The sequence below is a fragment of the Saccopteryx bilineata genome, chromosome 4, assembly GCF_036850765.1.
Source record: "Saccopteryx bilineata isolate mSacBil1 chromosome 4, mSacBil1_pri_phased_curated, whole genome shotgun sequence".
NCBI lineage: Eukaryota > Metazoa > Chordata > Mammalia > Chiroptera > Emballonuridae > Saccopteryx > Saccopteryx bilineata.
Genome location: NC_089493.1, coordinates 265204259 through 265220709, shown reverse-complemented (window position 1 = coordinate 265220709; position 16451 = coordinate 265204259). Strand labels below are relative to the sequence as shown.

The 16451-nt window shown below is 50.2% G+C and overlaps 1 protein-coding gene across 4 annotated transcripts; it reads right to left on the bottom strand.

The window, feature by feature from the left end:
• Positions 1 to 704: 704 nt before the first annotated feature.
• Positions 705 to 12605, bottom strand: SSC4D (scavenger receptor cysteine rich family member with 4 domains). Of its 4 annotated transcripts, XM_066274494.1 has the most exons (11): positions 12344 to 12605; positions 10125 to 10321; positions 8625 to 8660; positions 8072 to 8377; positions 6592 to 6669; positions 5518 to 5832; positions 4431 to 4508; positions 3796 to 3870; positions 3390 to 3701; positions 2354 to 2422; positions 705 to 1725 (listed from the first exon to the last, which is right to left on the bottom strand). In XM_066274494.1, exons 2-11 carry the CDS (start codon positions 10285 to 10287, stop codon positions 1409 to 1411), a joined length of 1749 nt encoding a protein of 582 aa, XP_066130591.1. In that variant the 5' UTR covers positions 10288 to 10321; positions 12344 to 12605; the 3' UTR covers positions 705 to 1408. The 4 variants fall into 4 exon arrangements, with proteins under 4 accessions (XP_066130591.1, XP_066130593.1, XP_066130592.1 ...); XM_066274496.1 differs by lacking the exon at positions 5518 to 5832; XM_066274495.1 differs by lacking the exon at positions 8625 to 8660.
• Between the last annotated feature and the right edge of the window lie 3846 nt (positions 12606 to 16451).

The following is a 16451-nucleotide window of genomic DNA, read 5'->3' as shown; positions in this document are numbered from 1 at the left end:
GGAATGGACAGCAGGTAGCTTCTAGAAGCTGGAAAAGGTAAGGAAACAGATTTTCCCTTAGAACCTCCGTAAAGAACCCCACCCTGCAGACACTTGAATCTGCCCATTTCAGACTAGTGACCTCAGGAACCGTAAGATATTCAATTTGTGTCGCTTTTAGCCACTAAGTTTGTGGTCATTTGGCTATAGGAAACTAACAGTGGCTGTAAGAAACTAACGCAGAGCCTGTGGACTGGACCTAGAGGGCAGAAGCTTGACGCCATAGTTGCTACTAGCAAGAATCGGAGTGAGAGAGGCTCTGGCAGGATCCCCTTCTCTCTGCTCCTGGAATGGCCGGTGAGGTGCCTCAAAAGCAGCCTCTGGGGAAGCCCCAATGCTGCTTTGCTCTCCCTTATTTGCCTTCCTGCCTCCTCTCCATTTTTTTCTGTTCTAGTGACTCCACCAGCTTGTTATGTGACCTTGAGCAGAACCCTTCCTTTCGCAGAACCTAGAATATAAAAGAAAAGCCAGAGATGGGCGAGAAGACCCTCTAGAGGCCTTCCAGGCCTGACACTGTGAGTCAGCATTTCCAGGATATGAAATGCCCGCAGAGAGCTCTCTGATGATGCTCTTGAACCGCCCTCCATCCCCAAGCCTCCAGAGACTCCTATGAGAGTATTTCCTGCTGCCACAACAATGTACTTTTGCCCAAACACTGACCTCAGTTAAAAGACAGAGGGGACAATGCTTTATTGACTTGGCACCTATAAATGAGTGGCTACAGGCCCCCATGGTTCTCTGCTACTGCAAAGTAGAGGCTCTGTGGTGGGGGCAGCATAAATCAGAGATACTGGTTCCAGCTGCAGGGAGGGGCCATTGTCCCTGCTTTGGCCCCTCCAATCCCCTTGTGCAGCCAAGCACCATCTGAGTCCAGGCCCTCATGGAGCAGGCCAGGGCAATGACACAAGTTCTTCTACAACCCCAGGCAGACTAAGGTAAGAGCTGCAGGCCTCTTCTGCCTTCCCTCTTCTTGGGGATCCCAAGATGGGTGGGGAGAAGGGAGATTCCCCATTTTCAGAGAGCCCCTGAACCTCCTGGACTGAATTCCAAGAAGGCAGGATCAGGGATGCTATAACTGGAGCCCTACCAAAGAGGAGAGTTAGAAGTCACTGCCTTACCCCAATTTTGTTCTGACTGAGTGGAAAGTGGGAGTTTTCATTGAATTGGGCCCACAATAGTTGATAACAGGTGAGGTCACACAATAAGTTGATGGGATAGAGCCAGGCTGCCCCATGCAGGACCACACCATCTGGGCAGGCTCTCTCCCAGGCAAGGGAAAGGAAGGGCTGAGTGGACTGTAGTTATCCTGGAGGAAGAAGGGCAGGCCACAGGAGGTTCCCAGAAGAGGTGGTCTGCAGAGTGGGCTGGGTCACAACGGCCGGCACAGGACACTGGCATCCTCACTGTGATCACAGTTGTGGGCATCCCAGCGGATATGAGAGCAGAGCAGAAGGGCACTCTCATCCCCACGGCACTTGACATTGTCCAGAAGGATAGGTCCTCGGCCTGGGCCAAAGTGGGCCTCTCCAGGGGCTGCCAGAGCCTGGCCACAGCCCAGCTGGTGGCAAAGGACACCGGCTGCCCTCAGGTCCCAAGCATCATCACAAACAGTGCCCCACCGCTGTCCTAGGAAGAGTTCTACACGCCCCTCACATCGGTGAGCTCCATTGGCCAGACGTAGGTGCCCTGTAGGGGGGACAAGGCCAGGAGCTAGAAGGTGCTGGATAATGCCAGGCCATTCCCAAGCAAGTCCAGGGAAGAGGTAGAGGAGGCAAAGGGTGTTGGTCTGAGACACAGCACTGCCCTGGGTGTCACACTGGACAAGGGCAGATAAATGAGATTCAAATAGGATAGGTATCAGTCCAGTCTCCAGATGGAAGTACATGTACAAGCCTTTGTAGAGTGCTCTAAGCATGTTGGGTTACATGTCTGCTCTCTCCTTAGTCTTGTGTTCATAATCCCAGTATCTCAGCCCCAGGGCTACTCTCTAGAGGCAGATTGTGTCCCATGAAGTCATCATTGCCTCCTGTCACCCCCTTGACTCCCCGGTCTAAAGAGTGAACTCTTTCATTTCTCTCCTCAAAAAAAGGAGCCCTATCCTCTCATTTGGGTTCCATTTCTAGGAATTTCTAGATTCCTCTAACTTAAAACCCATCTCCCTCTTTCTGAACACCATACCTCTATTAATGAGACTAGCATAATAGGACAAAGTTTCCAGAACATGGTGCAAATCTGCAGAGCTACATAAGCCCATCCTAGTCCTTAATATACTGATGCCTGCCTCTACCTGCCTCTTAGGGGTGTGGGCACCTACCGTCCCTGGGCCGAGGAGTGGGGACTCGGGTGGTCTCCTGCTGGACTTGCAGTCCTGGTTCCTCTGGGCCTGGCTCAGCAAGGACAAAGAAAAAGAGGTGACTGTCACATTGGGGAACATGTTACTTGAGGCCAGGTCACTTCCTACCCTCGCAAGGGGAGCCTGATCTAGGGACAACGGACTTCATAGGTTCCTAAAGGAGAACTGCTCCCCACTACCCTACCCACCTACCCCTACCCCCAACCCCACCCTGGTGGATCAGAAATGGTGATTGTGTTTCTTTCACCCTGGGGCCCAAAGCATAATTTATGGTAGCCTACCCTTTGTGGCCTAAGCTACTAGGCCCATTGCACCAAATCAGGAAGAAGATATCAATTCCCACACCAAACAATGAACAGAAGCATTTTAAAATGTGTAAGATTCTACAAAACCCCTTTCCATTGATTTTTCCCAAAGGTGAGACGCTGCCCCCGAAAACTGATCAACTCGGGTTATTCGAGTTTTGCGGGTCCTTAACCTAGCAGAGTAATAGCGCCTCGACCCCGCCCTTTACAGATTTAGAATTAATCCCCGCTCCTCATTGCGGCAAAACACTGACGCTCCCTAGGCCCGGCCCCACTCTCTCACTGCAGAGGGCGCTCCCTTCTTGCCCCGCCCATGCAGCCTAGCAGCAGAGTGCAGGAATGGGCGGGCTCTGCCTCTCTGCGTGGGGGGCGTCCTCTCCGGCCCCGCCCACGTTATTGTGCAGCCGAGGGCCCTCGTGCATGGCCCCGCCCATTTCTTACAGATCCCGCCCGCCCCCGCCGCAGTGCGTGACTACGTGCGGCCACGCTCATTGCTCAGAACCTGTTTTGCCCCTCCCACGTCGCCAAATGACGCTGCGCGCGCCCGCGCTACAGTGGCTGCCTACGCGCGGCCCCGCCCACTGCTGAAATCCTCTTTTATCCTGCCTGTTCCGCACTACGGCCCAACCCGGGGCGGTATTCCTTCGCTCGGGCATTATTCACCTTTTTGCGTGTTCCTGCCGCAGCCTCACCTGAGCAGAGTGCTCCCGCATCCTCATGGTGGCCGCAGTTGTGCTGACCCCACCCCAGGTGGAAGCAGTCGCTCAGGCGGGCCTCCGTGCCGGCGCAGCCCACGTTGTCCAGCAGCACTGGGCCGCGACCGTAGCCGAAGTGGCCAAGGCCAGTGGCGCCCAGCGCAGGCCCGCATCCTGCCTCGCGGCAGGCCACGCGCGCATCCGCAAAATCCCAGTCGTCGTCACACACGGTGCCCCAACTCCCGGCGTACATAACCTCCACGCGGCCGCGGCACGGTCCCGGGCCGCCCACCAGTCGCAGCCGCCCGCCTGCATGGCGCACAGCCCCGCAGCCAGAGGAGGCTGGGCTGGAGCCAGCCCCATCCTCTCCCACCCACCTCGGAATCCCTGCTTTGCGACTTACTTTTCTTCCTCGCGGGCCAGGAAGCTGTGGTGAACAGTGCTGTCTCCTTGGAAGGCAGGGCACCAACTCTTGTAACTGCAGAAACAGGATACCTCGATAGAGCATTTGAAGGGGACAAGGAAGCCTTCTGGCCTACAGCGGGACACGGGGGCTCCTGAGATGCCCCAACTGTACCACACGGGTACCCCACACTCGACTTCAACCCCATAGATTCACCATGTTGATTGGTGAGGTGGTAGTCCACAGACAACTTGATTGGGATGAACCAGATCCTATTTCCAGGCTTTATCCTAATTTCAGGTGTATTTCTATCCTTACTATATAGCCCTATCTAAACCCTCTCACAAGGCCTCTCAATTCCCAACTTCAGCACCAACCCAAATTTTACTTAAGAGCTTTGAAACAATTTACTACCTCTTCCTATCTTGCTGAACGTTTTTCGGGTCTAGATTTTTATCCTTGCTCTATCTGATCTTCCATTCTCTTACATATTTCTACCATCTGGCCTAAAGGTCTGGTCTTCTAGTCAGGCCTTCTTTTTGTGGACCCAAACAGCCTTCTCAATTCCCTGCCCTACCAATCTTGCCCCTACCATTATAGCCTGGAGGCTAGCAGGCTCAGGCGGGGCTCCTTACCTGCTGGCTCTGTGTGCCAAGCCCAGTCCTCTCTTGTAACGGAGGATGGCAGTGCTGTGAGAGTCGGGGGACCTAGAACTAGAGCAGGAGAGAAGGGAGCAAGGTCAGAGGCCAAGATTCTGGTTCCTGGTCAGCCTTTGGCTGTCAGGAGGATAAAAGGGTTTCTCTGAAGAAAACAACAGATTTTTACTTCTAGAGCTGAGGCTTAGCCCCAGCTGGGGTCCAAAGAGGTCTGCCCCACTTTGACAATGGATGTAATCACTTGTGCTGTACTAGTGTACACATCATAATTTGTACAGGACTTTCACAGACATGCTTTCATTTCTCTCCAGTGTTCTCAGAAGCCCAAATTGTGTCCAAAATGGGGAATTAGGGAAGGTCTTGCCCACAAGGGAGGGCCATGCACAGTTCTGAAGGGCTTACAGAATAAGACTCCTAATACAGAAATAGGACTAGAAAGGGCAAAGGGCCTGCATGAGACCATGCAGCAAGGTTAGCTGTGACTGCCTGGGCTGTGTGACTACGGCTATGGCTCTGTCGTACTGGGCCTCAGCTTTCCCAACTGTAAACTGGGAATGATAGTACCTGGTTTGCTGTGAGGCATGGACAAGCATTGTAGAGTGGAGTTCATCTGTGAAGTGCCATAATTGGCTCTACTATTTGTATTTTCTTAGAAAACCTCTCAAAATGGAGAGGGGCCCAGAGGGGGAAAGATAAGAGCATCAGGATTAAAGAGGACTGTGCTAGGTAATTCTGAAGACATACTTGGGCTACAGTGGAGTGCTTAGAACATGCTGGAAAATTCCGGAGGCATTCTTGAGGTATTGCTAGATAATTCTGGAGTATTGATATTGCTCTACTACAAACGGATGTGCAGTTCACCAAAAGAGTACTAGGGTTTTCTGAGACACTTTCAAAGAAGTACTGAAATATTAAAAATAATTTCGGGGCCTTCCTGGATTACTCTGGGAAACACCAAGGTAGCCACCAAACCCCTCCCCGCCCAAACCCCACTCAGGCTCCTCCTGCATAAAGACACAGCTGGGTCCCGCCCACTGGCCCCGCCCCATCCCCCTGGAGCCTGCACCTGCGCATAGAGCTCCGGCATCCTCATGGTGGCCGCAGTTGTGCACACCCCAGCCCAGGCTCAGGCACGCTGCCAGGCGGGGCTCGCTGCCTTCACAGTGAACGTTGTCCAGTAGGATATGCCCGGTGCCATAGCCGAAGAAGGCGTTAGTGGTGGCGGCCAGGGCTTCCCCGCAGCCCAGCTGGCGGCAGACCACGGTAGCGTCTGGCAGCCCCCAGTCATCGTCGCACACAGTGCCCCACAGGCCGCCGTGCAGGATCTCCACTCTGCCCTGACACGGGCCCGCGCCCCCCACCAGGCGCACACTGCCCTCACCTGGTGACGGTGAGGGAAGGGGAGGGGGCAAGGAGCAAATCCCACAGGGCTGCACCTCCCCTCCCCACCTAATCTAACACACTTCTATAAGACCCTAGGTCTGCCCCATACCCACCGCGCATGCTGCCCCACTACCTAAAACCCTGGAGGAGCTACTCACTCATCCCCAAAGAACTGTCTCTTCTAGTCCAGGTTGAGGGTGGTTTGTGGGATCAGAGGACCGATTGGCTTTGGCTGTCACTTCTTGCCTAAAAGCAGCTCTCCTTGCCCTTGTCCAGGATCTCCTAAACATCTAGTTTGTGCTACTTTCTCATCTAAGACTGCAGTGAAAGCCGCCCCAGTTGTAGCAACAACAACTCTTCTTACAGGGAGCCCTGCCTGATCTCTGATGGATTGGACCCTCTTCCTCCTCTGGACTTCCTTGGCTTTTTATCTGTTCTTCTTTTAAGTCACTTTTCATTTTCTTGTTCTACATCATTATCAGCATTTCTGTGTATATTTGATTCTTCTACTAATTAGCCTCCAGTGCTAGCTCACTTCTCTCACTTTCTCCAACCTCATGCTGACTGTTTTTAATCATCTCATAGGAATGAATCGTCTTTCCCTATTCAGAAGGTGAGTGGCCTGAAGGGATACAGGGGGCAGGATGCAGAGGGGGAATGACCAATGATTACTGGTTAACATCAGTAATCCCCCTCTTCCTGCCTAGGGTAGGTATTGGGGACTGTTCTTTGGGTCCCTTATGTTGCCCTTACTTACCTTTCCCATTCCGGGGAGTTGTAGGAGGCGCCCTACTGGTTAACATTTTCTTTGTTGGGGGCTGCGTGGGCAAGAACTCTGGAAAGGAAGGGAGGAGGACAAATGGATCTTTCTGTTCTCCATCCTCACACCCGCAGGTATATGAGTGGCAGGGCATGTATCACTAAGATATTTTCTTCTCAGGGCCTCTGGCTACAGAAAGAATTAAAGTGTCCAGAACACAGAAGCTCTACAGAGAAAGGGATAGATAGGGACAGACAGACAGGAACGGAGAGAGATGAGAAGCATCAATCATCAGTTTTTCGTTGGGACTCCTTAGTTGTTCATTGATTGCTTTCTCATATGTGCCTTGACTGTGGGCCTACAGCAGACTGAGTAACCCCTTGCTTGAGCCAGCGACCTTGAGTCCAAGCTGGTGAGCTTTGCTCAGGCTGGGTGTTTTTTTTTTTAAGTGAGAGGAGGGGAGATAGAGACAAGACTCCCGCATGCACCCTAACCGGGATTCTCCCAGCAACCACCATCTGGGGCCAATGCTCGAATCAACCGAGCTATCCTCAGTGCCCAGTCCAGATGCTTGAACCAGTTAAGCCACTGGCTGCGAGAGGGGAAGAGAGAGAAAAGGGGAAGAGAGAGGGGAAGAGAAGCAGATGGTCGCATCTCATGTGCCCTGGCTGGGGGTTGAACCCAGGATGCCCACATGCCAGGCCAGTGCTCTATCCACTGAGCCAACCACTTAGGGCCCTTTTAATTCTTAAAGCAGCATCACATTCCTTGAGAACTTGTTAGAAAGCTAAGTTCTCAGGCCCCACCTCAGACTGCAGAATCAGAAACTCAGGGATGGGGCCACAGTCTGAACCTTCCAGGGTATTTTCTTAAAAATTAAAACTACTGCTCTCAGCCTGACCTGTGATGGCACAGTGGACAGGGCACTGACCTAGAACACTGAAGTTGCCAGTTCAAAACCTGGGGCTTGCCCGGTCAAGGCACATACGAGAAATAATAAATGCACAACTAAAGTGAAGCAACTGACGCTTCTTGCTCTCTCTCTCATTCTAAAAAAATCAATAAACAAAATCTTTAAAAAAAAAGAAAATTATAACTACTGCTCTCATGATTAAAGCCTCTCAGGGATTTCTGCTGCAACTCTACGTGAAGTGGACCTATGGCCAGTGTGGCCCATGTTGACTCCATTCATCTGGTTTTAAAAAATGGTAGGGGGCTTTGCTGTAACTGCCAAAGTGCTACATGGAAGAAGTAATGCTGGGTTTTAACCAAGGTCACACAAAAAGCCAGAAGCACCACTGGGGCCCAGCACTCCTGACAGCCAGCCTAGGGCTCTTCCCCAGCACCATGCAATTCAGACACTGGCCTGGTCTCCTACAGGGAGCAGTGTTACCACTGGGAAGTCCCTTAATTTATCTAGCCTTCAGCCCTGCTGCCTGACACACTCTGCCCTCCTAGGTGACAGGCCTCTGCTCACCATCACACAGGACAGCCACGTCCTCATAGTGAAAGCAGTTGTGGACTCCCCAGCCTCGGCTGCCACACTCACTCAGAGCAGCTTCCTGCCCACGGCAGTCCACGTTGTCCAGCAGGATGGGACCTCGGCCCTGGCCAAAGGCAAGGGGCCGCGGCACAGGCAGTGCTAGGCCACAGCCCAACTGACGACATACCACATTGGCGTCCACCACGTCCCAGTCATCGTCGCAGACGCTGCCCCAGGAGCCACCATGCAGGACCTCCAGGCGCCCCCGGCAGCGGTTTGGACCCCCCACCAGCCTCAGTTCTGTGGAGAGGGTTGAATTGGCACCAGGGGGATCCCTGGGTCCAACCTACAGGATACCCACCTTGCCATAAAGTTATGGGAGCCTTAGGAACAGTCCCTGCTAGGTCTTATTTCTCCCTTTCTATAAAATGGGGAGACTGGTGCAGTTCCTTTGGGGCATCTAAAATAATAGAGGTCTTCTGTCTGAGCATCTGAGTACCTGGGGGGTCAGGGCAGGGGTGGGGGAGGGAGGAGCAAGGGCACCTACCTGGAAAGGGCAGTGGGGTGGGCTGTAGGGCACTGGCTGAAACAGAGTGAGGAGAGCATTGGCCCCCTTCCCCCTCCCTTTGCTGCCTGGCTCTGGGAACACAGCCTCCCCTCCCACCATGGTCCTTACCATTATCCCCCTTCTCTTCACTACTCTTCTGTTCCTGAAGCCTCATCTTCTCTTTTCCTTACTATCCTACTTGGTTTCCTTGCTTTACCCCTCTCCCATTGGCCCATGGCTCACCCCAGATCTGTTTATGCCATTCCACTGCTATATTTCTCAAAGACTCCCCATTTCTTATAGGAGTCCCAACCCCTGAGCTTTCTCTACAAAGCCTCCTAGTATCTGACGAGCCTCACCTTACTTCTTAATATCCCATCAGTCTTGTTTTCAGGACTTTAACCATGCAGTCTCCTCTGCTTGAACAATTCTGGCCAATCATGCTCATTACAGCCCTTCGGAGCCTTCAAGACCCAGCTTGGAACCCATTCCTCCAGAAAGCCTTCCTGGAGCCCTCAGCTAAAAGTGCTCTCTATTCCCTCTGAATCTATGAGCATCATATACAGGCCCCTTTCCAGGCCTTCTGCCTGGTGACGTGGCCATGCCGGTCTCATCTTGGTGTCTCCCAGAGCCCCCTGCCCAGAGCCTGTTGCTCAGCAGGTGTTCAGTAGCTGTGCCTTAAGTGTGTAATCTGGTTTCGGGATTCATTATGATTTCCCCCAAAAGCTTTACCTAGACAAGTCCCTCTGCGTCAGCTCTCATGTATGTATGGCCAGGCAGTGTGCTCATTCCTCTATGGGGCCTGGCTCACTTAATCATTAGGACAATTTAAAAGAAAGGTAAGATTTTGCAGATGGGGAAACTTCTGGTTTAGTGAGATTAGGCAACTTGCTCAAGGCCACACAACAGAGGATAGAACTGGTATTCCAACCAAAATAGCCACATTCTTCTTCACCATACAATTCTGAGTACATGGCCTGAGAGGTGGGGAGGAAACAGGAAAACTTGCCAAGCATGGGAAATGGAAAACTCCGTAACAGTCCAATTGTGAACAGGGTGTTACTATGTTTGGACACGTTCATATCACCTCAGAGAATCTTTACAACAATGCTCTGAGGCGGGTACTAAGGTACCCATTTTACAGATGAAGAAACTAAGACTTGGTTTCTTCTTTTTAAAGTTAGGATAGTTTCTAGGTAATTTGATTCCATCCATTCTACCAGCTGCCTTTTCAACAGCCATTGGTAAGTCCACCCCCTTTGCCTCTTCTCTATTTCCAATGTCCCTTAACTGCCCATACTCTTACATTGATCCCTTACCTGCAGCATTGAGCCCTCTACTTGCCCAGCTCAGACCCTTAGCTCTCATCAACCCTGGGCAAATGTTGGAACTGGAAAGAATGTTGGAAACCACCTAATTTACAAACTACTTCCCACCATAATTTTACAGCTGGGAAAACAGCCAGGAAGGGAAATAGATGGAGCTTAGGGGGACACTCACCCAGTGGCAAGAGGAGGAGGAAAGACAGGGCTGGAGGCATGGGTGCAGGGGCTGTACTCCTCTCTCCGGGTCTCCATCCCCTGCTCTGATCTGGTTGGGGTCCAATTTGAATCTCTGCTTCCTTGTGTGTCCAGCCAGCCACTGGCATTTCTGATGGTTCCATTATGGAACTGGTAGAGAAGTCACAGCAGGAACATCTGGAATTAAAAATCCCAAGTCACTTCTTCCAACTAGAAGGGCCCAATGAGAGCATCAGGGGAAGTGACATTTCCACTTGGGTTTGGCATTCTGAGTGGAGACAGCAGGAGCAACAGCTTGGGAATGAGAAGAAAGGGAGAACAGATGGAAGCTTATGAGGAGTGAGGTCTGTCTGGAGCAGAGAGCAGGTAAAAGCAAATGGTGGAGATGAGGCTGGAGGGCCCTAGCCCAGCCAGGCCATGCAGCTGTGCCCAGGGCTGAGTCATCCTCCACGGCAGAGCATCCCAAAGAGTGGTGTTGGTGCCACTGGTGGCAACCCACAAAAATTTAGAGGGAAATAGATGGACATTTATTGTTTCATTTTTTCAATGCCTTCTATTTATGGCAAAGGATCCTGGTTTTTCATTTATTGGAACAATATAAAGTTTTTCTTTAAAGTTAATTTAAATGAGAAGAAATGAGTCAATTTAAAGAAAAAAAAATCAAGAAAATTTAGTTCCCGTGACTCACAAATATACAAAAATGGTGAAGGGCTGTGAAAAGTAAATGCCATTTGGAATGCTCTGCCACTTGGGGAAGAGAAGTCCTTGAAGATTTTTTTTGGTTAAATTTTGGATTGAGGTATACAAATAAACAAGTATTTAAATCATAAGTGTAGATCTTTGAACATTCACGCCATGTAACCAGCATTCCAGAAGCACCTCATGTCCCCTTTCCTCAGAGACTAAAGCGGGTGGGGGGTTTGCTGGCTTAGGGGATGGTTCTGTTTGGGATATACAGTATTGAGAGTGCAGGGATGGGGGATCCCTACCCACACTGCCCCCCATCTCTCCCTGGCTGTGCTTCGGCCCTGGCATATAAAGAGTCTGGCTGGGAAGAGGATGAAAACCTATCTGGATGTGGGCACGGGGTTTTCAATACCCCATTCATGGGGCTCAGGACAGCCCCAGTGGAATAATCAGCTTTTGTCTTCCCTTTGCCTGGCCTGGAGACAGCTGGGAGGTGGGAGTTGAGAGCTGTGAGGAGGGGGAACCATGGTCCAATCTTGGCTGAGGAGAGCCATCATGGTCTGGGTTTGCTTCCTGTCTCCTAGGCCTCAGGCCACCCAACTCTCAGGCTGCTGGGATGCTGGCCCCCAGGTCAGGTCAGCCCCCACTATGTGAGTATAGGGACACACAGCTTCCAGGGAACCTGGCCAGTAATCCTCAAGTCCTCCCACTGCATCTCCTGACACCCCTGCCTAGTGATGAGGGATAAGGACCCTTGATCCTGATCCCCACTGACCTCAAGTCCCAGCTGACCCAAGAGTTCCCAGTGGGCCTCTTGTAGCCTGCCTACCTCTAGCTCCAAATTTGGCTCCAAACCTGCTCCTGCCTTACTCCCTGGGAACATTGGTCAAAGTGAGGCTTAACTGTTTCCTGTTCTTTTTGAACTTGGCTCTCTAAAGGACTCCTGCTCCCTCCCCACCCTTCATTATGGCACCTTTTGCCCTAAACTCTCTCCCCATCCCCAGCTGCTGAACAGTGTCTTTAAATGTGGAGCAGGCAGCATAACACAATGGTTAGAAACATCAGCTCCAATATCTATAGCTGTGTGACTTCACTTTGCTAAGTAAGCCTCACTGTCCTCATCTGTAAAATGGGGTTAGTAGTACACTCATTTCTTACAGTTGTTGCTAGGTAAATAAGCTAAAATTTATAAAAGATTTAGCCCATTGTGTGACCCACAGTAAGTATGGTAGCTATTATTACTATTACCATCTCCCCATCTAAACTGTGAACCCTTGACAGCAAAGACCAGATCTTACTCAATAGTAGCACCTAGGCCAGGGTGGGTACTCAGGAAATGTTTATTGAGTGGCCGGATGAAGTTTAGTGCTACAGAACCACGGAATGAAGTGGTCAGAAGGGCCCTGGGAAATCATCAAGGACAACTCGACAGCTGACCAGTGGAAAACGTATCACACATACACACACACACACACACACACACACACACTAGCAAAAGTGAAAGATTCATACCCGGAGAATGTTCTGGGCTCTTTCTGTCCCTTCTTCTACCGTCAATCCAAATTCAAATCACTTTTTCTGCCCTCAGAAATTTGGGAGAGGGTAGGATCCCCCAAATGCAAATCAACACAGATCTTTCTTCTTTTCTTTCCAAAGCTGGAAGGTGAGCAGAGGCCAAGTCTCTGTCCATGGAGCTGGCCGGTGGCCCCAGCCTGTTCCCACCAGACCTTAGGGGCAGAAAGAGGCACAGGGAGAGTAGAGGTGGCCTGCACAGTCTGGAGCAGCCCCAGAAAAAACGGGCACCCAGGCGGAGGAGGAGCTATAAGGGTGGGGGAGCCAGCTGGACTCTCAGGGCCAGGCAGCCCCTCCCACTTTGCTCCCCCTACTTTAGGACTCAGGTTTCAGAAAGGCCTGGACAGGTCTCCACCCCTTTGCAGGGCAGCCAAGCATCCCTGATTTCCTGTGATGGCCCCGATTCAACCTCTTAATCCTGTTGCCTGGGGAGTCCCCTTGACCATGCCCTGACCCACATCCCACCTGGGGATTTGGAAACATGCTCACAGGAGCCAAAGTGTGCATGGTGGTTTTCCTACTTAGGCAGGGCCTCTGATTTTGTTGCTGACTTTGCCTTCATGTGGTTCTTCTTGAGTTCTGATATGTTTTGGGCTTTTGTCATAGGTGACAGGAAGTAGCATATAGCTTGTTCTATAGTTTGTAGCTTCATTAAAACACTGTGCTGAGATTCTGCACCTTCTGGCTGGAACCACAGAGCTAGAGGCCCCGCAGTGTGGTTCCCAAACCTGGCCATGCATCTCATTACCCCCAGGGGCACTTTTAAAATTTATATAGGTTATTGCCCCCACCACTTATTCCCCAGAGGTTCTGACCCAGCGGTTCAGGGATGAGGTCCCCCTAAAAGTGTATTTCTCAAAAGCCCCTGAGATTCAAACATGTTTGGGGATCAGGGTTAGGCTGAAGCTGTTTATGGTGCAGGTGGGAAGACAGAGGCTGAGAGTGGAAAGAGGACCTGCAGCCCATGCATCTCACAGGACTTAGTGTCCTGACTCTCCGATCTCATCTTGTTTCTCACTTTTCAGACAAAGAAAACTCTCTTCTAGGAAGTCTGCCATCACTCCACTTCCATCCCTACTTTGCTCCTGCCTCTTCCTTCCTCCCCTGACCAGAGGAATGAGTCCCCCTCAGTCCAAACCCCATCTCCTTCTGCCTTCTCAGGGACCTCCCTCTCTCCATCTGGGTGTCCTTTCTCTCCTCTAGTCAGCTGCTCTTTTCCAACTGGATCTTCGCTTTGATTTTCTAAGCGTACTCTAATATTAAAAGCAAACAACAGAAAACCCTTTCAACCACTGTTGGTTGGATCTTCAGGGTTGAAATGGCCAGGCACTCACTGGTGTCCCTTCTGGGCTAGGAGATGCCCAGGCAGAGTGTGGCTTTGGCTCAAACACTGAAGTACATCCGGAAGGTGCTAGACTGACGTCTGTCAGCTGACTGATTTCCTCACAGAAAGTTATTTCTCCAGGGCAGATCTGAGGGACGCATCTGCAAGGCTGCCACTGGACTCCACCCCCGTCCTCCAGCTTGTGCTCCCCTCTCCTTCCCATCACAGGCACACTTAAAGAACTGTCTGCTCCCGCATCTCCATTGCCTTACCTCTCACTCACTGCTCAGCTTGCTCCAGGCTGCCTTCTTATTTTTTAAAAAATAGTTTATTGATTGCCTGACCTGTGGTGGTGCAGTGGATAAAGCATTGACCTGGAACTCTGAGGTCATTGGTTCAAAACCCCGGGCTTGCCTGGTCAAGGCACATATGGAAGTTGAGGCTTCCTGCTCCTCCCCCCTTTCTCTCTCTCTCTCTCTCTCTCTCATTCTAACTCTCCTCTCTAAAATGAATAAATAAATAAAAATTAAAAAAATGTTTATTGATTGCTTGTAGTTAGAGAGGAAGGGAGAGAGAGAGAGAGAGAGAGGAACATCAATCTGTCCCTGTATGTGCCCTGACCAGGGATTGAACCAGCATCCTCTGTACTTCAGGATGATGCTCTAACCAACCAAGCTACCTGGCCAGGATGCTCCAGTCTCCAGGATGCTCATAATTCCACTGAAGCAACTCTTCCTAAAGTCACCAGTGACCTTTGTATAATGAAATTCAAAGGACAATTTTCATGTCTTGTTTTAGTTAGAGTATGAGCTCTGATATGGTAACAGAGAGAACTTGTATTCATCAGTTTTTGCTGTGATAACATGCAAAACAATCCCTAACTTGTAATGGCTTAATGCAGTAATTTTCAACTGGTATGCTTCAAGAATTTTTAAAACATGTAATACATGCCTGACCAGGCGGTGGATAGAGCATCGGCCTAGGATGCTGAGGACCCAGGTTCAAAACCCCAAGGTCGCTGGCTTGAGTGTGGGCTCATCCAGCTTGAGCATGGGCTCACCGGCTTGAGTACAGGGTCACTGGCTTGAGTGTAGGATCATAGATATGATCCCATGATTGCTGGCTTGAGCCCCAAAGTTCGCTGGCTTGAGCAGGGGTCACTGGCTCAGCTGGAGCCGCCCCACCCCTGTCAAAGCACATATGAGAAAGCAATCAATGAACAACTAAGGTACTGCAATGAAGAACTAATGCTTAGCCTGACCAGGCAGTGGTGCAGTAGATAGAGCATTGGACTGGGATGCGGAGGACACAGGTTCGAAATCTGAGGTCACCGGCTTGAGCACGGGCTCACCAGCTTTAGTGCAGGGTTGCTGACTTGAGCGTGGGATCATAGACATGACCCCAAGGATACTGACTGGAGCCCAAGGTTGCTGGCTTGAACAAGGGGTCACTCTGCTGCAGACCCCCCCAGTCAAGGCACATATGAGAAAGCAATCAATGAACAGCTAAGGAGACTAAGGAGCTGCAACGAAGAATTGATGCTTCTCATCTCTCTCCCTTCCTATCTGTCCCTCTCTCTGTCTCTGTCACAAAAAAAAAAAAAAAGAATTGATGCTTCTCATCTCTCTCCCTTCCTGTCTGTCTGCTCCCGTCTATCTGTCTGTCTTTCTCACTACCAAAACAAAGCAAAACAAAACAAAAAAATATGTAATACAGCCCTGGCTGGGTGGCTCAGTGTATAGAGTTACGACCTGGCACACAGAAGTCTCAGGTTTCATCCCTGGTCATGACACATACAAGAAGCAATCAATGAGCAAACAACTAAATGGAACAACTAAGTGGAACAGTGAGTTAATGCTTCTCTCTTTCTCTCTCTCCATCCCCCCTTCCCCTTTCTCTCTCAAATCAATGCAAAATAAAATAAAATATACAAAATAAAATAAAATGCAAAAAAACTCACAGATATCTTAAAAACAAACACAGACCTCTTTTTCTTTAGATTGCCAAATTAAAAATGACAACAGCCAACACAACAATAGCACTTGGTATGAATGGATCAAAATTATACCTTTTTTTTATCTCAGATCAGCAAAAATATAGTTTTTTGGTGTGCCACAGAATTTTACTCATTAGTTTACATATGCCATAAGATGAAGAAGGTTGAAAATTGCTGGCTTAAAGCGACAATTAATTTTCTCCCACGGTTCTGTATGTTGTTTGTGACGGCTCTATTTCAGGCTGTGGATTAGGTTCAGGTCTGTCTCATTCCAGGATACGGGAAAGGAACAGTGCTTACCTAGGGCATATTCTTTCCTGTAGAGGAGGCAGGAACCTAGAGACAAAGCCAGACCACACAGGCACATCTAACGCCTCTGCTTTGTCAGGATACACATCCTATCTGTTCATGTTTTAATGTCTAATGCAAGTCACATGGCCAAGCCTGTGATCCACCAGTGGGGCAGGAGAAATAGACCCCCTCTATAAAGGGAAAGAGGACAGAGAATAAATATTAGTTGAAAAGTAGTATAACCAGAATATAACAGGCTTAAACATTTTATTTTTCTCTCTCACAAGTCCTGGTAGGAATCTGGAATTGAAGATCTAGAGCTTTCATGATTGTTTGTGATAGGTTTTTTAGAAAAAAGAGAGAAGAGAGAGAGAGAAGGGGGAAGGAGCAGGAAGCATCAGTTCCCATATATGCCTTGACCAGGCAAGCCCAGGATT